This window comes from Mus pahari, chromosome 16 (genome assembly GCF_900095145.1).
Source record: "Mus pahari chromosome 16, PAHARI_EIJ_v1.1, whole genome shotgun sequence".
Taxonomy (NCBI): Eukaryota; Metazoa; Chordata; class Mammalia; order Rodentia; family Muridae; genus Mus; species Mus pahari.
In genome coordinates, this window is record NC_034605.1 from 37,195,436 (window position 1) to 37,211,953 (window position 16,518).

At 42.7% G+C, this 16,518-nt stretch overlaps 2 protein-coding genes across 8 annotated transcripts in view; one reads left to right on the forward strand and one right to left on the reverse strand.

Annotated features, from left to right (window-relative positions):
* Window positions 1–16,518, reverse strand: part of LOC110333763 (serpin B6) — an 85,606-nt gene that overhangs the window by 39,993 nt on the left and 29,095 nt on the right. The window contains exon 1 of one of the 4 annotated variants that reach the window (XM_029547393.1): window positions 12,980–13,084. The exons of 1 other annotated variant lie outside the window; for it this stretch is intronic. The gene's annotated coding sequence lies outside the window, so the exon portion shown is untranslated. Of the gene's footprint in view, window positions 1–1,874; window positions 2,045–12,560; window positions 12,627–12,979; window positions 13,085–16,518 lie in introns of those variants that run through there. 2 more of the 4 variants (XM_029547396.1, XM_029547395.1) reach the window with 2 other exon arrangements.
* Window positions 11,635–16,518, forward strand: part of Nqo2 (N-ribosyldihydronicotinamide:quinone reductase 2) — a 15,941-nt gene continuing 11,057 nt past the window's right edge. Inside the window, exons 1-3 of one of the 4 annotated variants that reach the window (XM_029547400.1) lie at window positions 11,667–11,706; window positions 14,867–14,975; window positions 15,093–15,181. In XM_029547400.1, coding sequence (XP_029403260.1) covers window positions 15,175–15,181 — 7 coding nt within the window. In that variant the 5' untranslated portion in view covers window positions 11,667–11,706; window positions 14,867–14,975; window positions 15,093–15,174. The other 3 variants (XM_029547399.1, XM_029547401.1, XM_029547402.1) reach the window with 3 other exon arrangements.

Genomic DNA, 16,518 nt, shown 5'->3' on the forward strand with positions numbered 1-16,518 from the left:
ACACAGTAATACACTCACAGCAGCATACACAGTATACACAGTAACACACTCACAGCAGCATACACAGTACACACAGTAATACACTTCCTGAGCCTGGCCACTTAGGTGAAGCCCCAAGGGTCATTAGGGGATCCCGTGATGCGTTGGGCATCACAAGTTACTGGATCAGGCTTAAGGCAGTCAGATTCTGCTGTCGAAGTGGGTATTTGTGTGGGGGTGGGGGTGTGCTTTCATTTTGGGCCTTTTTGTTTCCACAGTCCCCTCCCCCCCAGATGACCAAGGTCAGTTACTAACACTAGATCAAGGTATTCTTCCTACTGAGATTGCTTCAAAGCTGAGAAGGGGGACTGGAGAGATGGCTCAGAGGTTAAGAGCACTGGCTGTTCATCCAGAGGTCCTGAGTTTAATTCCCAGCAACCACAAGGTGGCTCACAACCATCTATAATGAGATCTGGTGCCCTCTTCTGGCCTGCAGGCAAATATACAGGCAGGCCACTGTATACATAATTAATAAACCTTTTTAAAAAAAATTTTTAAAAATAACAAATAAACGAAGAGAGCTGAGAAGGGATGCTAGGGGCCTGACTGGCACTGCTGGTCTGTCATAGGCGTGTAGGACCTTAAGTCATGAAAGGTTTGAGTTGCGTTTTGGAGAGGGGGAGGGGTGATTATCATAGAAAGTATTGTGAAATAGTTTCAGGGGTGTGGGGCAGGCGCCCGAGGCTGATGGCTAACAGATGACATTCCTAAAACCATGTCATCTGGAGCTTAATGGCCTGTAGTCTGAAAGATAGCGATCAAACTAAAAGATTAGGGAAGCAGGGGTCAAAAAGGAGACACCTATGCCACTAGGTAGATCCAGGTGAGGCACTAACCAGGAGACCCAGTCCCATGCGCCCTTCCATAGAGCTTGTGCACAGAGGCTGTCTGTCTTAAACAATATTTGGTTTTAATATTGTTTAACTGCATAGTGATATTTCTACTTGACTGGCCCAGATAAATAAATCACTGCATTCTGGTGAGGCAAGTAGGCCCCTGGGCTGCCAGACTTCAGAGCACAATACCTGGAAGACTGCACCCTCAACTAGTGAGCAAGGAGATGTAAGGAAACAAAATCTATGTCTAGATTCGGCTAGGAGAGTCCAGTGAGGGAGTGTTCACTGGATACGCCTATGGAGGGATATGGCTTATTGGGTTCCTTTGAATAAAGAAGGTGGATAATCTCTAGGATAATCTCTAGAGTCCAATTAGGAGTTAAAGGGAGTCAAAGCCAGGAAGGGAAAGTGTTGCTTGAGGGCATCATACATGTACTTGAGAAGGTGATAAAGGAAGGTGATTGTGAGCAGAATTAAGAGGGTGAGAGTCTGAACAACCAAAATGACAGACACCATGTGGCAGTTCCAGAAAGGTGAGGTAAGAGATATGATACCAGCTTTCGCAAAGGTGAGGAGAAACGTTAAGCAGAGTTGAAATGGGCCAGGGAAGAGTGGCAAGAGAAAGTTGCATCAAGATTGACATATGAAAGAAGCCAGATGATAAAGACTGGAAGGGCTGCCTTACCAGCAGCATTTCATACTCAGGAAAAGTACACTATCCAAACATGAGGGAGGTGAGGCTATGTAGCGCACTCCCATTCTTTGGAGTGTTTTCTCTTCCTGAAACTGTCTCTATTTCTGTTTCTAGATATTTCCCTGTTTAGTGCTTTGCTACAGTACACAAGAATCTGCATACTTCAGCATGTGGCCTGGAACTTCGGATCTATGTCTATAACACCTGGTGAGCCTGCCAGAAGAAAGAGGTAAAGACAAAATGCTTCTCAGCTTCCTGTCTCTCTAATCAGGGGCCCCCAAGTGCTGTTTGTTGCTTCTTCTTACCTAGAACAATTGAAAATGATGGGCAGATTCCCATGGGAGACTGAGCATGGCTTGAGAAATCAGATTCAGTTTCTCCTTCGTTTCCTTTCTCCAGCTGAAGGTGCCCATGGCCAGATCCAAGTGTATGCCTGGACTCTCTTCTGTCTCTCCATATTGGCATATAAGTCCATAAAAAGAAGTATACATTGGCCAAGGAAAGATGCCAAGATCACCCTGAAAATTGAGAAGCAGAGCTAGAGAGATGATTCAGCAGTTAAGAACACTTGCTATTCTTGCAGAGGGCCTGCCTGGGTTTTATTCCCAGTGCCCACAAAGCAGTTCACAGCTCTCTGTAATTCCAGTTCCAAGGAAATTGTCCATTTTTCTGACTTCCTTGGGTACCAAGCAAGCACATCGTGCATATATTCACATGTAGGCAAAAGATTCACATACATATGACAAAATATTTATAAAATATTGGCTTATAGATTTAGACTTTTTAATAGATTTGAATACTCATTTGTATGAGTTAATCATGCACCTTCAAGGGGCATCAATTTATCAGTACTTAAGTTTCAAATTATAAATCACTCCAAATAAAGCTGAGATTATGCTAAGCTCAAATTTAGGTGGACAACTGTATGCATTCCAACATGTTAGCTAAACACAGCCCTGTGAAAAGTGGAAATATGAAGCCCAGTTTTTTAATCTGAATTTGAAAACAAATTTCAAGATTTCCAGGAAAAAATAATTAATATTTTAATATATTTGCATCTCCATTTTCAGCCCACATAATATGTTATATACCAATTTTCAAGCAGAATGCACCAAGATGCAATCTGACATTTAACCTAAGAATAAACTTGGTTAGGTCTCTTTACTCAGCTTTTCTGGAACCTGTCTCTCCAGACACAACTATCCCTCCATTCCAGTCACAACCTGTTCATGTCATCACTTGCTGGCAACTCATATATTTGTGAGCAAGTATGGAACTCACTCTTGTAGACAAGGTTATCCTTGAACTGAGAGATAGGCCTTCCTCTCAGGGACTAAAGGCGAGTGCTACCACTGCCGGGCTGAGCAAGTATGTTTGAGAATGAAGCACATCTAATAAAACCAGAGCCCAAACACTTGACAAGCACCTGACAATGTGCTCAGAGTCACAACACTATTCTTCCATAGAAGCAGCTATTGATGCAATGTTAAACAGCATACTAGGTTGTTGCCATCCTTATTTCACTTAAATAAAAATCATTTGACAACAATATGAACTAACCAGTACCTCCAGAGCTCCCTGGGACTAAACCACCAACCAAAGAGTACACATGGTAGGACTCCTGTCTCTAGCTGCACATGTAGCAGAAAATGGCCTAGTCGGTCACCAATGGGAGGAGAGGCCCTTGGTCCCATGAAGGCTCCATGCCCCAGTACAGAGGAATGCCAGGGCCAGGAATGGGAGTGGGTGGGTTGGGAAGCAGGGAGAGGGGGAGGGGATAGGGGGTTTTCAGAGGAGACACCAGGAAAGGGGGTAACATTTGAAATGTAAATAAAGAAAATATCAAGTAAAAAAAGGGGGGGAAATGTTTGAAAAACAAACTATTATTTGTTGAATGTGTTCACTTTGGTGGGGAGTGTATGGGAGGCAGATTGTACATCTTGGACCTGTGTAACAATTTTATTTTTAAAACAAGGTTTCTTTCTGTAGTCTTGGATGTCTTAGAACACATACTGTAGACCAGGCTCAGATATCAGTCTGCCTTTGCTTCCAGGATGCTAGGATTTGAGGCACAACATGCCTTAAATCTCAGAACTTTGAAGAGAGAAGCAGGTGCATCTCTGTGAGCTTGAGGCCAGCCTGGTCTACAGAGCTAGATCCAGGACAGCCAAGGCTACACACTCTTATGATCAGGAAATGGCAGAATTAAGATTGTTATGTAAGGACTTTTTCTTTCTCTGAAATGGCACAGATATGCAGGAAAATAATACACAGACCCCCTTTTTCTTGTCAGCTTTTGTATTTGTTTATTTAATGTGTGGCTCAAAGACAATTCCTCCTCCAGTGGAGGACAGAGAAGCCAAAAGGTTGGACAGCCCTGCCTTAGTACGAATCACCACTAGATGGAGCTCTAGGGTTTCCTGAGATTGAAATATCTCTGTCCTCTCCCAGTTTGAGGTCTTTCAGGCTCTTAAGGTCACCTCCTGGTGACAAAAAAAAAAACAAAAAACAAAAACAAAAACAAAAAACAAAAAACAGAAGACAAACAACAACAACAACAACAAAAACAAAAACCTTGAAGTACACATTTAGTAAAGTAGTCAAAGGATTGTAGGAACCCTTGGTACAGTTTTTGAAGCTCTTGCACGGCTTACAAACCTACAGGCCACGGATGGCTTGGCACCCTTAGCCTCCCGGGACCCAGACATGTAGTCTTGGATGTCCGACCCAGACATGTAGTCTTGGATGTCGGTTCAGCTAACCTAGACTGAAAGGGAGCAGGACTGTCAGAAGCGGTGTTATCTCCTGTGACTCAACTGATTAAAATTAACGAGTTTTATACTGGCTTTTTTCATTCCATCCAGTAGACAGACAATTACATAGTCTGGGTTGAACCATCCCTGATCATTTCTCTATGCAAGTGGCATGACAAGACCAGCAGGGCTCCATGTCAAGTAAGAGAGCAGAGCTGGCCAGGTTTTAGCTGAGAAAGTTGGCCTTAACAACCTAGGCTCACACTGAAGGCCAGACATGCAAGCAGCAGGCAGTCAGGGTGATATAAATATTCTGCCAGGTCAAGTCAAAAGCCAAAGTGAGTCCTTGGAATCATTTACTAAATGATTTGGAGGAATCATAGCTAAATCGCTCTATTTTGGATTGTTTGTGACATTTCACACATAGGCAAGAGGGCATGTACCAAATGGTGCCACCTGGTGAAGGTGGATATCTTCTGCAGGAGAGGGACACAGTTTTTAATTTTTCCCTGAACTCCCTGTATGACGCTCCCAAAAGAATCTGAGGACAGAGGGTATCTGAATAAGTGGGAGAGGCTCATAGTTGCATGGGCTAAGTCTTGGTTTTTCCACACTGACTCCTGAGGCATGCTTTAATCTGACTTTACAAACAAAACTGGGGGGGGGGGGCGCTCACCCTCTTGGAAAAAGCAGATTTCTTGAATCAGGAAGTTTGAAAGGGGGTGGGGGGACAACAGACACAACCTGAATCAGTCATGTGCTCAGCTCCTGTTACCGGAGTTCTCCGGGTCAAAGTCTGAGCCTAGCAGCACTAACACATTAGGCTCAACCATCTATCCCCAACAGATCAATTAAAGAGATAAGTAACAGTGTGAAGCAGAGAAAAGAGATTTATTCTACGTGACTATTAGAAAGAGGAACAAAGAGGGCCAGTTAACTAGGCAGGGTTTTCCAGAGAAACAGAACCTGTAGTTATAATGGGATTTTAAAAATTGGTTTACATAATAGGGCCTAAGTAGTTCAATGATTGTTGTTCACATGCTGAAAAAACTGAGGACCTAGTGACAGTCAGCTCAACAGTCCCAGTCTGACACTGAAGGTCTCAGAGATCCCTGGACAATCTCTGGGTGTCAGGGAGGGGAATGCAGCAGCAACAATAGCGGGATGAGCACATTCAAGTAAGCAGCACTGCCTCTCCCTTGTACCTCTCTGCTTCTGAGCTGCTATGGAAAGAGCCACCTGGTCTGGAGGAAGGTCTTCTCTCCTCAGTCAGTTCTTCCTGGAGATGTCCCCACAGACCTGCTCAGAGGTGTCTTTCATTTGATTTTCAGATCCAAGCAAATTGATAATCAAGATGAACCATTCTGGGCTGGATACATGGTTTAGCAGGTAAGACACTGGCAGTTTTTCCTGAGGACCCAGGTTCAATCCTCAATGACCATATGATGATTTACAATCATCTGCAATTCCAATTCTAGGGGTTATTCTGACCTCTGCACACACCAGGCACACATGTGGCATACCTATATACATGTGGAACAAACACTCTATACATTTACAATAAAAAGAAGTATTTAAATACTCGTCATATTATCCATTGACCCTTTAAATCCATCTTTGGAGTACTGATATAAGGTCAGGGTTTGGGGGTGTGATTTAATTACTTATTTAGGTATTTTAGACATAATATTACTATATAGACCTGACTGGCTTGCTGTCTAAACATGAAGGCCTGAGTTTGATCTCTAGCACCAAGTAAAATCTAGCCTTATGGTGGCAGTCACTTATACTCCCAGGAATGGAGACAGGTGGGACAGAACAGCTAGAGGGTTTGCTGGTTAGCTAGCTGAGGTCAATGAATTCCAAGTTCATTGCTCATTAAGAAGCCTGTCTCAAAAAATACAGTGGGAAGTGATTGAGGAAGGCACTCGATGTGGACCTCTGACTACACACCAACATGCACCTGCACTCACACACAAAGAAGAAAAAATACTACTATTAAAAATAGCAATAATCTTATAAAACATTTTAGTCTCAGTTTCCAAGATTAAAACTTTAATGTGCCAAACATTTGTGACTTTACATATTAATATTTAATAGCATGTGGCACAAATCATTCTATCAGGAGAGAAGCTGAAAATTAACATTTTGATTAGTTGACATTTTACTTAGTTCAGGATAAATTGAAATCCTCAAATAACCTGTTTTTCTTTGGCCTAAATTCAACAATAACTGTTAATTTCCTGCATTCTAACTAAATGTGTTTTTTTTCAAAGGAAGAGGGGGAAAATGTCAGAGGTAACAATTCTTATGTATTAATGTAGTTCAAAAATCATCCTCAGATATTCAAATTTACACACACACACACACACACACACACACATGCGCGCACACATACACACACATACACACACATGGGCAGTTTAAATTTTAGGCACGCAATGACACAAAAACAATTAATTCATATTGTATACAGATGATATGTCATAAGTATAGAAAAGAGTAGTCAGAAAGAATTCTCCATTGGAGTCACCAAAATAGTACAGACTTAACATTTTTATGGTTATAAAATTACAATGGACTATTTTTTTTTACTAATCTTTGTTTCTCTGGGTCCTCTGTGTTTGTTCAATAAGATCCACAGGACTCAGAAGAGCCACAGAAGACTGCGACTCACTTCAGCCTTTCCTGCCATACAGCAGAAGCCCAAATAACAGAACTCCAACACCTTAAAGGCCCTGTTATGGTTTGAATGTGAAAGTTTCCCCATAGGCTCACATGTCTAACATTTGGTGTTGAAGTTTAAGAAGGGTAACCTTGCTGAAGGAAGTGGGTCAGTAGGGGTTGGCCTTGAGGGTGCATACCCTAACCCTATCTGCTGTCCTCTCTCTGCTTCACGACTGTGGACACAATATGGGCTAGTTACTTCACAGCCCTCCTTAAGCAGTGAGCCCTGATTCACTTATGTTTCTTCTCATCATACATTTGATCATAACAGCGAGAAAAGTGAGTTCCAAGTGGCTCAAAAGAACCTAAGCTCAAAAACCCTCTGAATCCGCAGGAAGACAAACCTGGAGGTACACCAGCTGAGAAGAGATTTACCAAGGGCCAGGCATGATAAAGATTCCAAAACGGGAGCTGTAGAGACAGCTCAGGGGTTAAAGCACTTACTGCTCCTGCAGAGATGCTGGACTTGTTCCCAGCACCCACTTTAGGTGGCTTATAACATGCTCTAACTCTAGTACCAGGGGATCCAACTCCCTCTTTTGGCCACTGCAGATAGCTGCATGTACATGGTCATGTAAACTTATACAAGCACAAAAGCACACGTTCAAAAAAGAAAAAACTTTAAGGGTTTAAACACTGCTTAACTAAATAAGTGTTGAAATGTTGCCACTAGCTATTCCTTAAAAGGCTAAAGAAAACAGCCATATGACCCAACAATTACATTCCTAGGTATATGCACAAAAAGACTGAATATAGGAACTGACAAAGGTAAACATACATCAACAGTCAATACAAAATTATTTGAAATAATCAAGCATCTAGTCTATCAACATACGAATGGATAAACAAAATGTAGTGTGTGTGTGTGTGTGTATGTGTGTGTGTGTGTGTGTGTGTGTGTGTGTGTGTGTGTGTTCGTTCACATTATACTTCTATGGAAAGGAATGAAGTTCTCACTACATCATGGATGAATTTTGGCAACCAGATTTTCAAGGTAAATAAACCAAGTGAAAATAACACACTTATATGAAAGAGAATATACAACTCATAGGAAAGAGAAAGTAGACTAGAAGTCACCAATTGTGATCCTTGGTTTTAATTACCAACTTGATACAATCAATTGAGTAGACATTCCTAGTGAGAAACTGTCTAGATCAGACTGGCCTGAGGACATATCTGAAGAAGACTGTCTTGACTGGCCTTAATTAATGTGGATAAGCCTGACCTGAATGTGGGCAGCACTGTTCCCTGGCTTTGGGCTGGGAGTTTAGAAGGGTAAAGAGAACTATATATGCAGTAAGTGTAAGCTTGCATCTCTCCGTTCTCGGGCCGCTGTCATGTGACTAGCTGTCCTAATCATGTGACTAGCTGTCGTAATTTCCCATTGCCTTGACTTCTCTGTTTTCATATACTGTAACAGGATTGTGAACTGAAATAAACACTTTCACTCCTAAGTTGATTTTTTTTTTAATCAGGGTATCTATCACAGAGATGAAACTATAACACCAAGAGGTTAGAGGAAGGGAGAATGAGGAGATATTATTTGATTGTATATAACCAAACATCTGAGATAACTCAACTTAAAGGTAGAAAGAGGTCCATTTGGCTGATAGTTTCAGAGGTTTAAGGTCAAGATTAGCTAACACTGGTGCTTTCTGGCCTGTGCAAAGGCTAATTATTTTGGCAGAGAATGCATGGGGAGGAGCCTGATTCATCTCACAGAGGCATGGAACCAGAGAGAGAGGAGAGTACCAAGGTACCCACATCCATTCAGCGGCATATCCCCAGTATCCCCAGTGAGCCAACTGTTTTTCATAGGCACCTCCTACAGCTTTCACCACCTTCCAAAAGTGCCATGGCCTGGATACAAGCCCTCATCAGCACATGGACCTCTGGGGACATTCAAGATCCAAACTATGGAATAGAAAAGGAGTTATTGTTTGGAGTTGTGCAAATGTTTTGAAAATTGGTAATAATGGTAGCTAAAGATTGAAAATGTAACTAAAGCCACTTAATTTTACACATAAAGTACACATACACTCAATGGTTGTTATTAGGAAGTGTCTGGTTATCAAAGAAAAGTAATTTTTTTTAGCAGAAGGGAAATATATATTAAATAAAACCCAAACAACAACTTCTGTAGGAGGCAGCCTGACTAGTGTGGTCATATTTAAAGTAGCCATACAATCTAAACAATGGAGTACTACTCAGCTATAAAAATGATGAATTCATGAAATTCTTAGGCAAATGGATGGAACTAGAAAATATCATCCTGGGGGAGGTAACCCAATCGCCAAAGAACACACATGGTATGCACTCACTGATAAGTGGATATTAGCCCAAAAGCTCCAAATAACCAAGATACAATTCACAGACCACATGAAGCTCAAGAAGAAGGAAGACCAAAGTGTGGGTGCTTTGGTCCTTCTTAGAAGGAGAACAAAATACTCACAGAAGAAAATATGGAGATAAAGTGTAGAGCAGAGAATGAGGGAAAGGCCATCCAGAGACTGTCCCACCTGGGAATTCATCCCATATACAGTTACCAAACCCAGACACTATTGTGGATGCCAACAAGTGCATGCTTAAAGGAGTCTAATATGGCTGTCTCCTGAGAGGCCCTGCCAGAGCCTTACAAATACAAAGAAGGATGCTCCTGGGCAACCATTGGACTGAGCGTGGAGTCCCCAATAGAAGGAGTTAGAGAAAGAACTGAAGTTGAAGGGGTTTGCAACCCCATAGGAAGAACAACAATATTAACCAACCAGACCCCCCAGAGCTCCCAGGGACTAAGCCATCAACAAAGGAGTACACATGGCCCCAGCTGCATATGTGCAGAGGATAGTCTTGTCGTGTATCAATGGGAGGAGAGGTCCTTGGTCCTATGAAGGCTCAATAGATGCCAGTGCAGGGCAATCGAGGGCAGAGAGGTGGGAGTGGGTGGGTGGGTGTTGGAACACCTTCATAGAAGCAGGGGGAGGGAGGATGGGATAGGGGGTTTCTAGGAGGTGCGGAAACTGGGAATGGGGATGACATTTGAAATGTAAATAAAGAAAATAACCAATAAAAAAAGAAAAAAAGAAAAAGAAAAACTTGAAAAAAATAAAGTAGCTGTGCAGTAGACATTTTATTCTGAAATAAATTATTCAAGGTGAGGAGTTGAGGAAGGCTCTGCCTCCTTGCCTGCTATCCCTAATTCCATTTGTCCATTTCTGCAACATCAAAGTGACACAAATGATTAACTGGAAATCCCTTGGAGCAATGTTCATTATCAGTGCATCTCATTTTGATAGCATGACCTAGAGCTGAAAGTCAGCATACAATGATGTTGGTCTCATTTTGTTTGCTGTAACTGAAACAATACCAGATGGGCAGAAAGCTCAGTTATTCTATTTAAGATTGTGTTCCTAGTGAACTGTCCTACTGTTCAACTTCTATTCAGCCTACACCATTATGAACACGAGAGAGTACCACTCAGCTTCCAGTCCTGGGCAGAGAGCAGAGTGTGTCTGTGAGTTCTTGTTTGCAGATGCTGCCATACTCCAGTCATGCATGATCCCACGGGGGCTGAGGCACTTACACCGGCAGCTCTATTAGAAAATGCAGACCATCTCCAGGTCAGGGTTCACTGGCAGCCCTGACCCTGCCGGGGAGCGCAGTAATCCACCTCTTAATATAAGGAAAATGGTAGCAGAGAGATCAGCCACACCACCATTCCTTGACTTGGTAAGCTGTCACGGTGGGTAGAAAGCCAGAAAACCACCACCACCACCACCACCACCACACACACACACACACACACACACACACACACAATTTTTCACCTAAAGTTCCCACCAGCTCCTTTCCCCAGCTTCTCTCCAACTACTTGGTCTTGCAACATTTTAATTAACTATTTTATTTTGACCCATATGTCTGTTTCACCGTTTCCTCCATTGAGGACATCTGGCAAAAGTGTATGCCCCAGTACAGGGGAAGGCCAGGGCCAAGAAGTGGGAGTGGGTGGGTAGGGGAGCAGGGTGGAGGGGAGGGGGAGGGTATAGGGAGCTTTCAGGATAGCATTAGATTAGAATAGGCAAAGAATGCATCAACACAAAGATTGTTTTTTAACTCCTAAATCTCTGCAACCACCACTCTGATTCCCTATTCCTGTAATTTGCTCTTTCAGGAAACAGAGCCATGAAGTACATAACCTTTTGGGATTGGACGCTCTTACTCTGGGAAATTCCCTGAAGACTGGAGCAGGATGTATTCACAACTCATTTCATTTTGATTGCCTAGTAGTACACTGTGGGCGTGTTTGTGCTGGTTCGCCTGGATATATTAGTGCCTGTGGAGGATGAGGTACAAAGCAGGAAGGCACCCATCTCCCAGCACAGGCTTTTTGCCAGATGCTGGAAGCAAGGAGAGAAACTGGTTCTGCCCACAACTACTGGAGCCCAGCGTGGGGCAGGAACAGGTCAAGGAGACCGTAGGCTAGGAGGGAAGACTGAAGTCCAATGATTGGGAGTTGTGGGGCGGGTTGTTGCCAAGAAGAGGCTAGAGGTCAGTGTGAGGGCGGGGCCGGGTGGGTAACGGCCCTGGGCGCAGCCGCAATGCGGGCAGGCAAGATCTAGGTTGTGTCGCACTGTTCCTGTGTTCCCTCCAGGAGGCAGAGGTGAGAGTCTGTTCACTGCTTCCCTGGGGCATGCGCGTCCTTTCTGCAAGCAAGTTTGGGGACTGGGGGAAATGCAGGACTAAAGAGATCCCTTCCGGTTTTCAGCTTGCGTTTTAAACTATGAACCCGTGTTCCCAAGGTACCTCCCACCTCAAGCCTTTCTTTAAGTATTTGCAGGCGCGTCCACACTGCGTCCGTCCGGGTCCTGTTTAACAGGAACGGCTGCATTTCGCCAGCCCACTCTTGTATAGTGAACAGTGGTGGGTCTCTGCGTATTTTTTTTTTTTTTTACCGAAGGATAAAAGTCGAAGTGAGCCAGAGCGAAGTTTGTACAGTGTCCCTTCCCTTACCCTGACAACTGCGGTTTGCTCTGCCTTCAAGAACTCTGGCTCAAAAGACGTATCAGCTTCTGTAACCTTAATGTGAAACTATCGGTTTCAGTAACCTGTAATTTCTGGAAATCTCAGTAAGAGACAGAAGACTGAAGATTAGTGATTCGCAGAAGCCTGTAAGGGAGAATGGAGGGTGGGGGGAGAGGAGCGCGATCGAGGAAGAGCACTCTAGAAAAAGGTAACCTAAGTGAACACAGAAAGCAGGCAGGCACTGATGTCACTACGGGATAACGTGTCAGCTGTTAGAATGACCACCATAGAGCCTGCTTGTGTAGAAAATGATAGAGTGAAAATATCAAAATAACTGCTGGATGTTACGACATAATTATGCTTATCTCTAAATATCGTGTGGTCCTTTTCATGTGGCTTGTAGGTTAACAACCACACCTCCCCCACAAACAAAACATCTACAAAAACAAAACAAGAAAAAAACAAACAACAACAAAACCCTGGGTAACTTACAGTTTCCACCTAAGGCGAGTGAAAAGCCTGTATCAGGAGATTGTATCTATGTTCTCATTTCTTAATCTGCGAGAGTTGAGTAAGAGGAAATTTCAACCCCACGCACCCAAGCTAGCCACACCCAATTATAATACAAATTTGTAAACTGAGCTGAGTAGCACAGATGAGGTGGTGAGGCAAGGGGAAGTGGAAGACCGAGTGTAGAGTGTGCCTAGCAGCACTGTGTATCAACCTTAGGGCTATCTGCCTAAGGTCTTCTGTTATTCTTGGCATAAAGTCTTTACTCGGACCTATTTAATCATCCCCCCACTCAGGTCCCTGGCTGCATCACCAGCCACTCACTTCAAACCAGAGCCCAGCTAAATAACCTTTCTTGCTGTTTCTTGAATTCTCCAGGTCAGTTCCCACAGGGTCCTTACCGGACTGCCGGCCAGCTCACTCTCCTGGACTTCTCTCCCTTGCTCCAGGTTTTTGCATGGCTGGCTCAATATCACCATTAATTCACTGTCTCTGTTTGCATACCCTTTCTGTAACAGAACAGGCAAATGAAATGTGGATTTGTGGTTTCTACGTAATGTTTAGTAACTGAGATATGATAAAGTCATCCGATTAGTACTCTGCTAGAGAGATGAAACTTTGGATCTGCTCTGTAAACATGCATTGTGAATCAAGAGCAGAACTCTGATCGACCTTTTCTAATCTTTCCCCTAGTCTTAATATCCAACCCTTGCATGAGTAAACAAATAGGACTGTCTCAAAATCTTGTCTCAAGTAGCCCAACAACCTCAGAATCTATTTTCATTTTAGCCATAATATTTCTCTAATAGTTAACATGCCTTTCACATGCTCATAAAGCTCATTTGTATAACTTTTGGGGAAAGTCTGAATTGGATTGTTTGGCTCTTTTCATTGTTGACTTTTATCTGAGTTTTTGGTTGTGTATTATTTTTGTCTTGCCAAAAGCAGGAAATATTGTATATTAATCCCTTTTCTGTTGCTGTGATAAAACACTGTAACCAAAAGTGACCTGCAGAAGAAAGGGTCTATTTTGGCTTATGGTATCAGAGGGATAAGAGTCTATCATGGCAAGGAAGCATAGCAGTAAGCAGCAGCCATGATGACAGGAGCAGGGAGCTGAGAGCTCACCTCTTTAATCACAAGCAGGATGCAGAGAGAGGGGATAGGGAGTGGAGTAAGGCCATCTAATCTCAAATCCTGCCACCAGTGATATGTTTCCTCCAGCAAGGCAGTGTGTCCCCATAACCTCTGCAAAGAACATCACCAAATGGGAACCAAATATTCAAATACCAGAGACTATGAGGGTTCATTTCTCATTCAAACCAACACATCCTGCCTCCAGAAAGCAGTTTGGAGATGGCTAGCCAAGACAGTGATGACATGAGCCTCTGTGGTGATTTGTATATACTTGGCCCAGGGCGTGGCACCATTAGGAGGTATGGCCTTGTTGGAGAGGTGTGTCACTGTAGGTGTGGGCTCTAAGACCCTCATCCTAGCTCTCTGGAAGCCAGTATTGTGCTAGCAGCCTTCAGATGAAGATGTAGAACTCTCAGCTCCTTCTGAACCATGCCTCCCTGGATGCTGCCATGCTCCCACCTTGATGATAATGGACTGAACCTCTGAACCTGTAAGGTAACTCAAATGGAATGTTGTCCTTCTAAGAGTTGCTTTGGTCATGGTGTCTCTTAACAGTGGTAAAACCCTAACTAAGACAGCCTCTTTGTGTCTGAAGCCGTAAGGAATTTTATCCAAAATCTTTTACTGAAGGGAAGTATGCTGGAGATTAAACCCTAGGGCTTGCTTGCACATGCTAAATCCACCCAAGGTCTCCTAGAATCATATTATATTATAGCCATATGTATATGTGCCATCTTTCTTACTCTTCTGGGCCACCCTGTGACTCTAGAGCAATTTCTCAACCTGTGGACCACAACCCCTCTGGGGTCAAAACATCCTTTCACTGGGGTCATAGATCAAATTATCCTGCATATCCAATTTTTACATTACAATTCATAACAGTTGCAAAATTACAGTTATGAAGTAGCAATGAAAACAATTATGGTTGGGGGTCACCACAACAAAGGGTCACAGCATCAGGAAGGTTGAGAACCACCATTCTAGATGGAAGACTGAAGCATGCCTTATTTATAGCTGAGAAAAGGTCCCAGCAACGCACAGTGACACCCCTTGACTTCCCTGATGCCCTTCGCCTTATCAGCCTCACTTCCTAGCAGAAAGGCTGGCTGAGCAGGCACCGCTCAATTGTTTGTCTGTGGCTCATTTCCTAGGAGCTCTTCTATAGTTACTGCATGGAAAGTTCAAGTCCTCCAAAAAACACAGGAAAACATTGGTTTGACATTGTGTGGTTTACACCAGGAAGCCTACTTCTCCAGAAAGGTTTGCTCACCCTCTGAAAAGCTGTTGTTCAGATTATTTGTGAAGCAGCCATGGGAGGCCTACATGTGGTGTCCTGACCTCAGCTCTATCTTCCATCTTCCCTTTTATTTCTTCCAGAGTGTTAACAATAACCAAGGAAAGTGACAGTACCTGAAACTTTTGGCTATTATACCAAATCAGAGAATCCATCTCCTCCAACATGGCAGGTAATGACTAGCTATGGGGACGTTAGACATTTAGTCAGAAATTGCATGATTTGTTATTAAAAATTCTAAGCCACATAGAAGCACATGTGAACCCATTTGCTTTATGACATGGATAGCCGCATGTAATGAACTTTTGTGGTACTTTTTACTTACTCTGTCCATTTTAACCTCCACCAGAGTGGGCCACATGCCTTTCCTGCCTTTGTCCAGAAACCATTCTTGAGACATAAAGTTCTCAAAAAGAACAGTGAAGAAACTAGCTTCTATTTTAGACCAAGGTTTGATTCCATCTTTACCTTTTCCCTCCTTTTGCAGTACTGGGGAACAAACCCAGTGCCACATGCACCAGAACCACTTATCTGTCACTGAGCCACACCTCCAGGGCTGCTTTGCTTTGCTTGTATGTATGCCTATTATATATATATATATATATATTATATATATATATTATATATAATAAGCATACATATATATATAGACACATACACACACATCAGAGATACATAATTTTACAACTCATTTTTTTAACTCAGTAATATATAACATTGACTTCTTTTATTTTAGAACATGTAGATTTACCTCACTGTTAATGTTATAATGCACATTTTATACATATTTCCTTTACTTTTACAGTGTTTATTTGTACATGTCAGACAAACATTCCACACAGCTATATTATGTCCCATGTACCTGGTTTTGGATTTTTCAACCTTGGTACTACTGTGTTTGAAGTCAGGTCAGTTATGGGGTACTGTTTAGCACAGTTTCTGGGGTGGCATTCATTAGATGCCAGAACTACTACTTCCACCACCAATCATGATAACTAGAAACATCTTTACCGTTTACAGCTGTAGCCATGACTGGTAACACTGCCCCTACTTGAGAAACACTGATACAAGTACTTCATTTATACTCATTCTCTTGGAAAGCCCTCTTTCTCTTGGAAAGCCCTTTATAGCAGTGGAACATTAGAAAATGAAATAAAACTTCATACTTAATCCTTAACACAAGAAATTCAACCTTGCGCTAGGGAGATGGCTCAGCAGTTAAGAGCACTGACTGCTCTTCCAGAGGTCCTAAGTTCAAACCCCAGCAACCACATGGTGGCCCCCAACCATCTGTAATGAGATCTGGTGCCCTCTTCTGGTGTGTTGGAAGACGGCTATAGTGTAATCATATACATAAAATAAGTAAAATCTTTCAAACAAACAAAAAAAAGAAGGTGAATCATTTAAAGAAACAAGAAAGAAAGAAAGAAAGAAAGAAAGAAAGAAAGAAAGAAAGAAAGAAAGGAAGGAAGGAAGGAAGGAAGGAAGGAAGGAAGGAAGGAAGGAAGG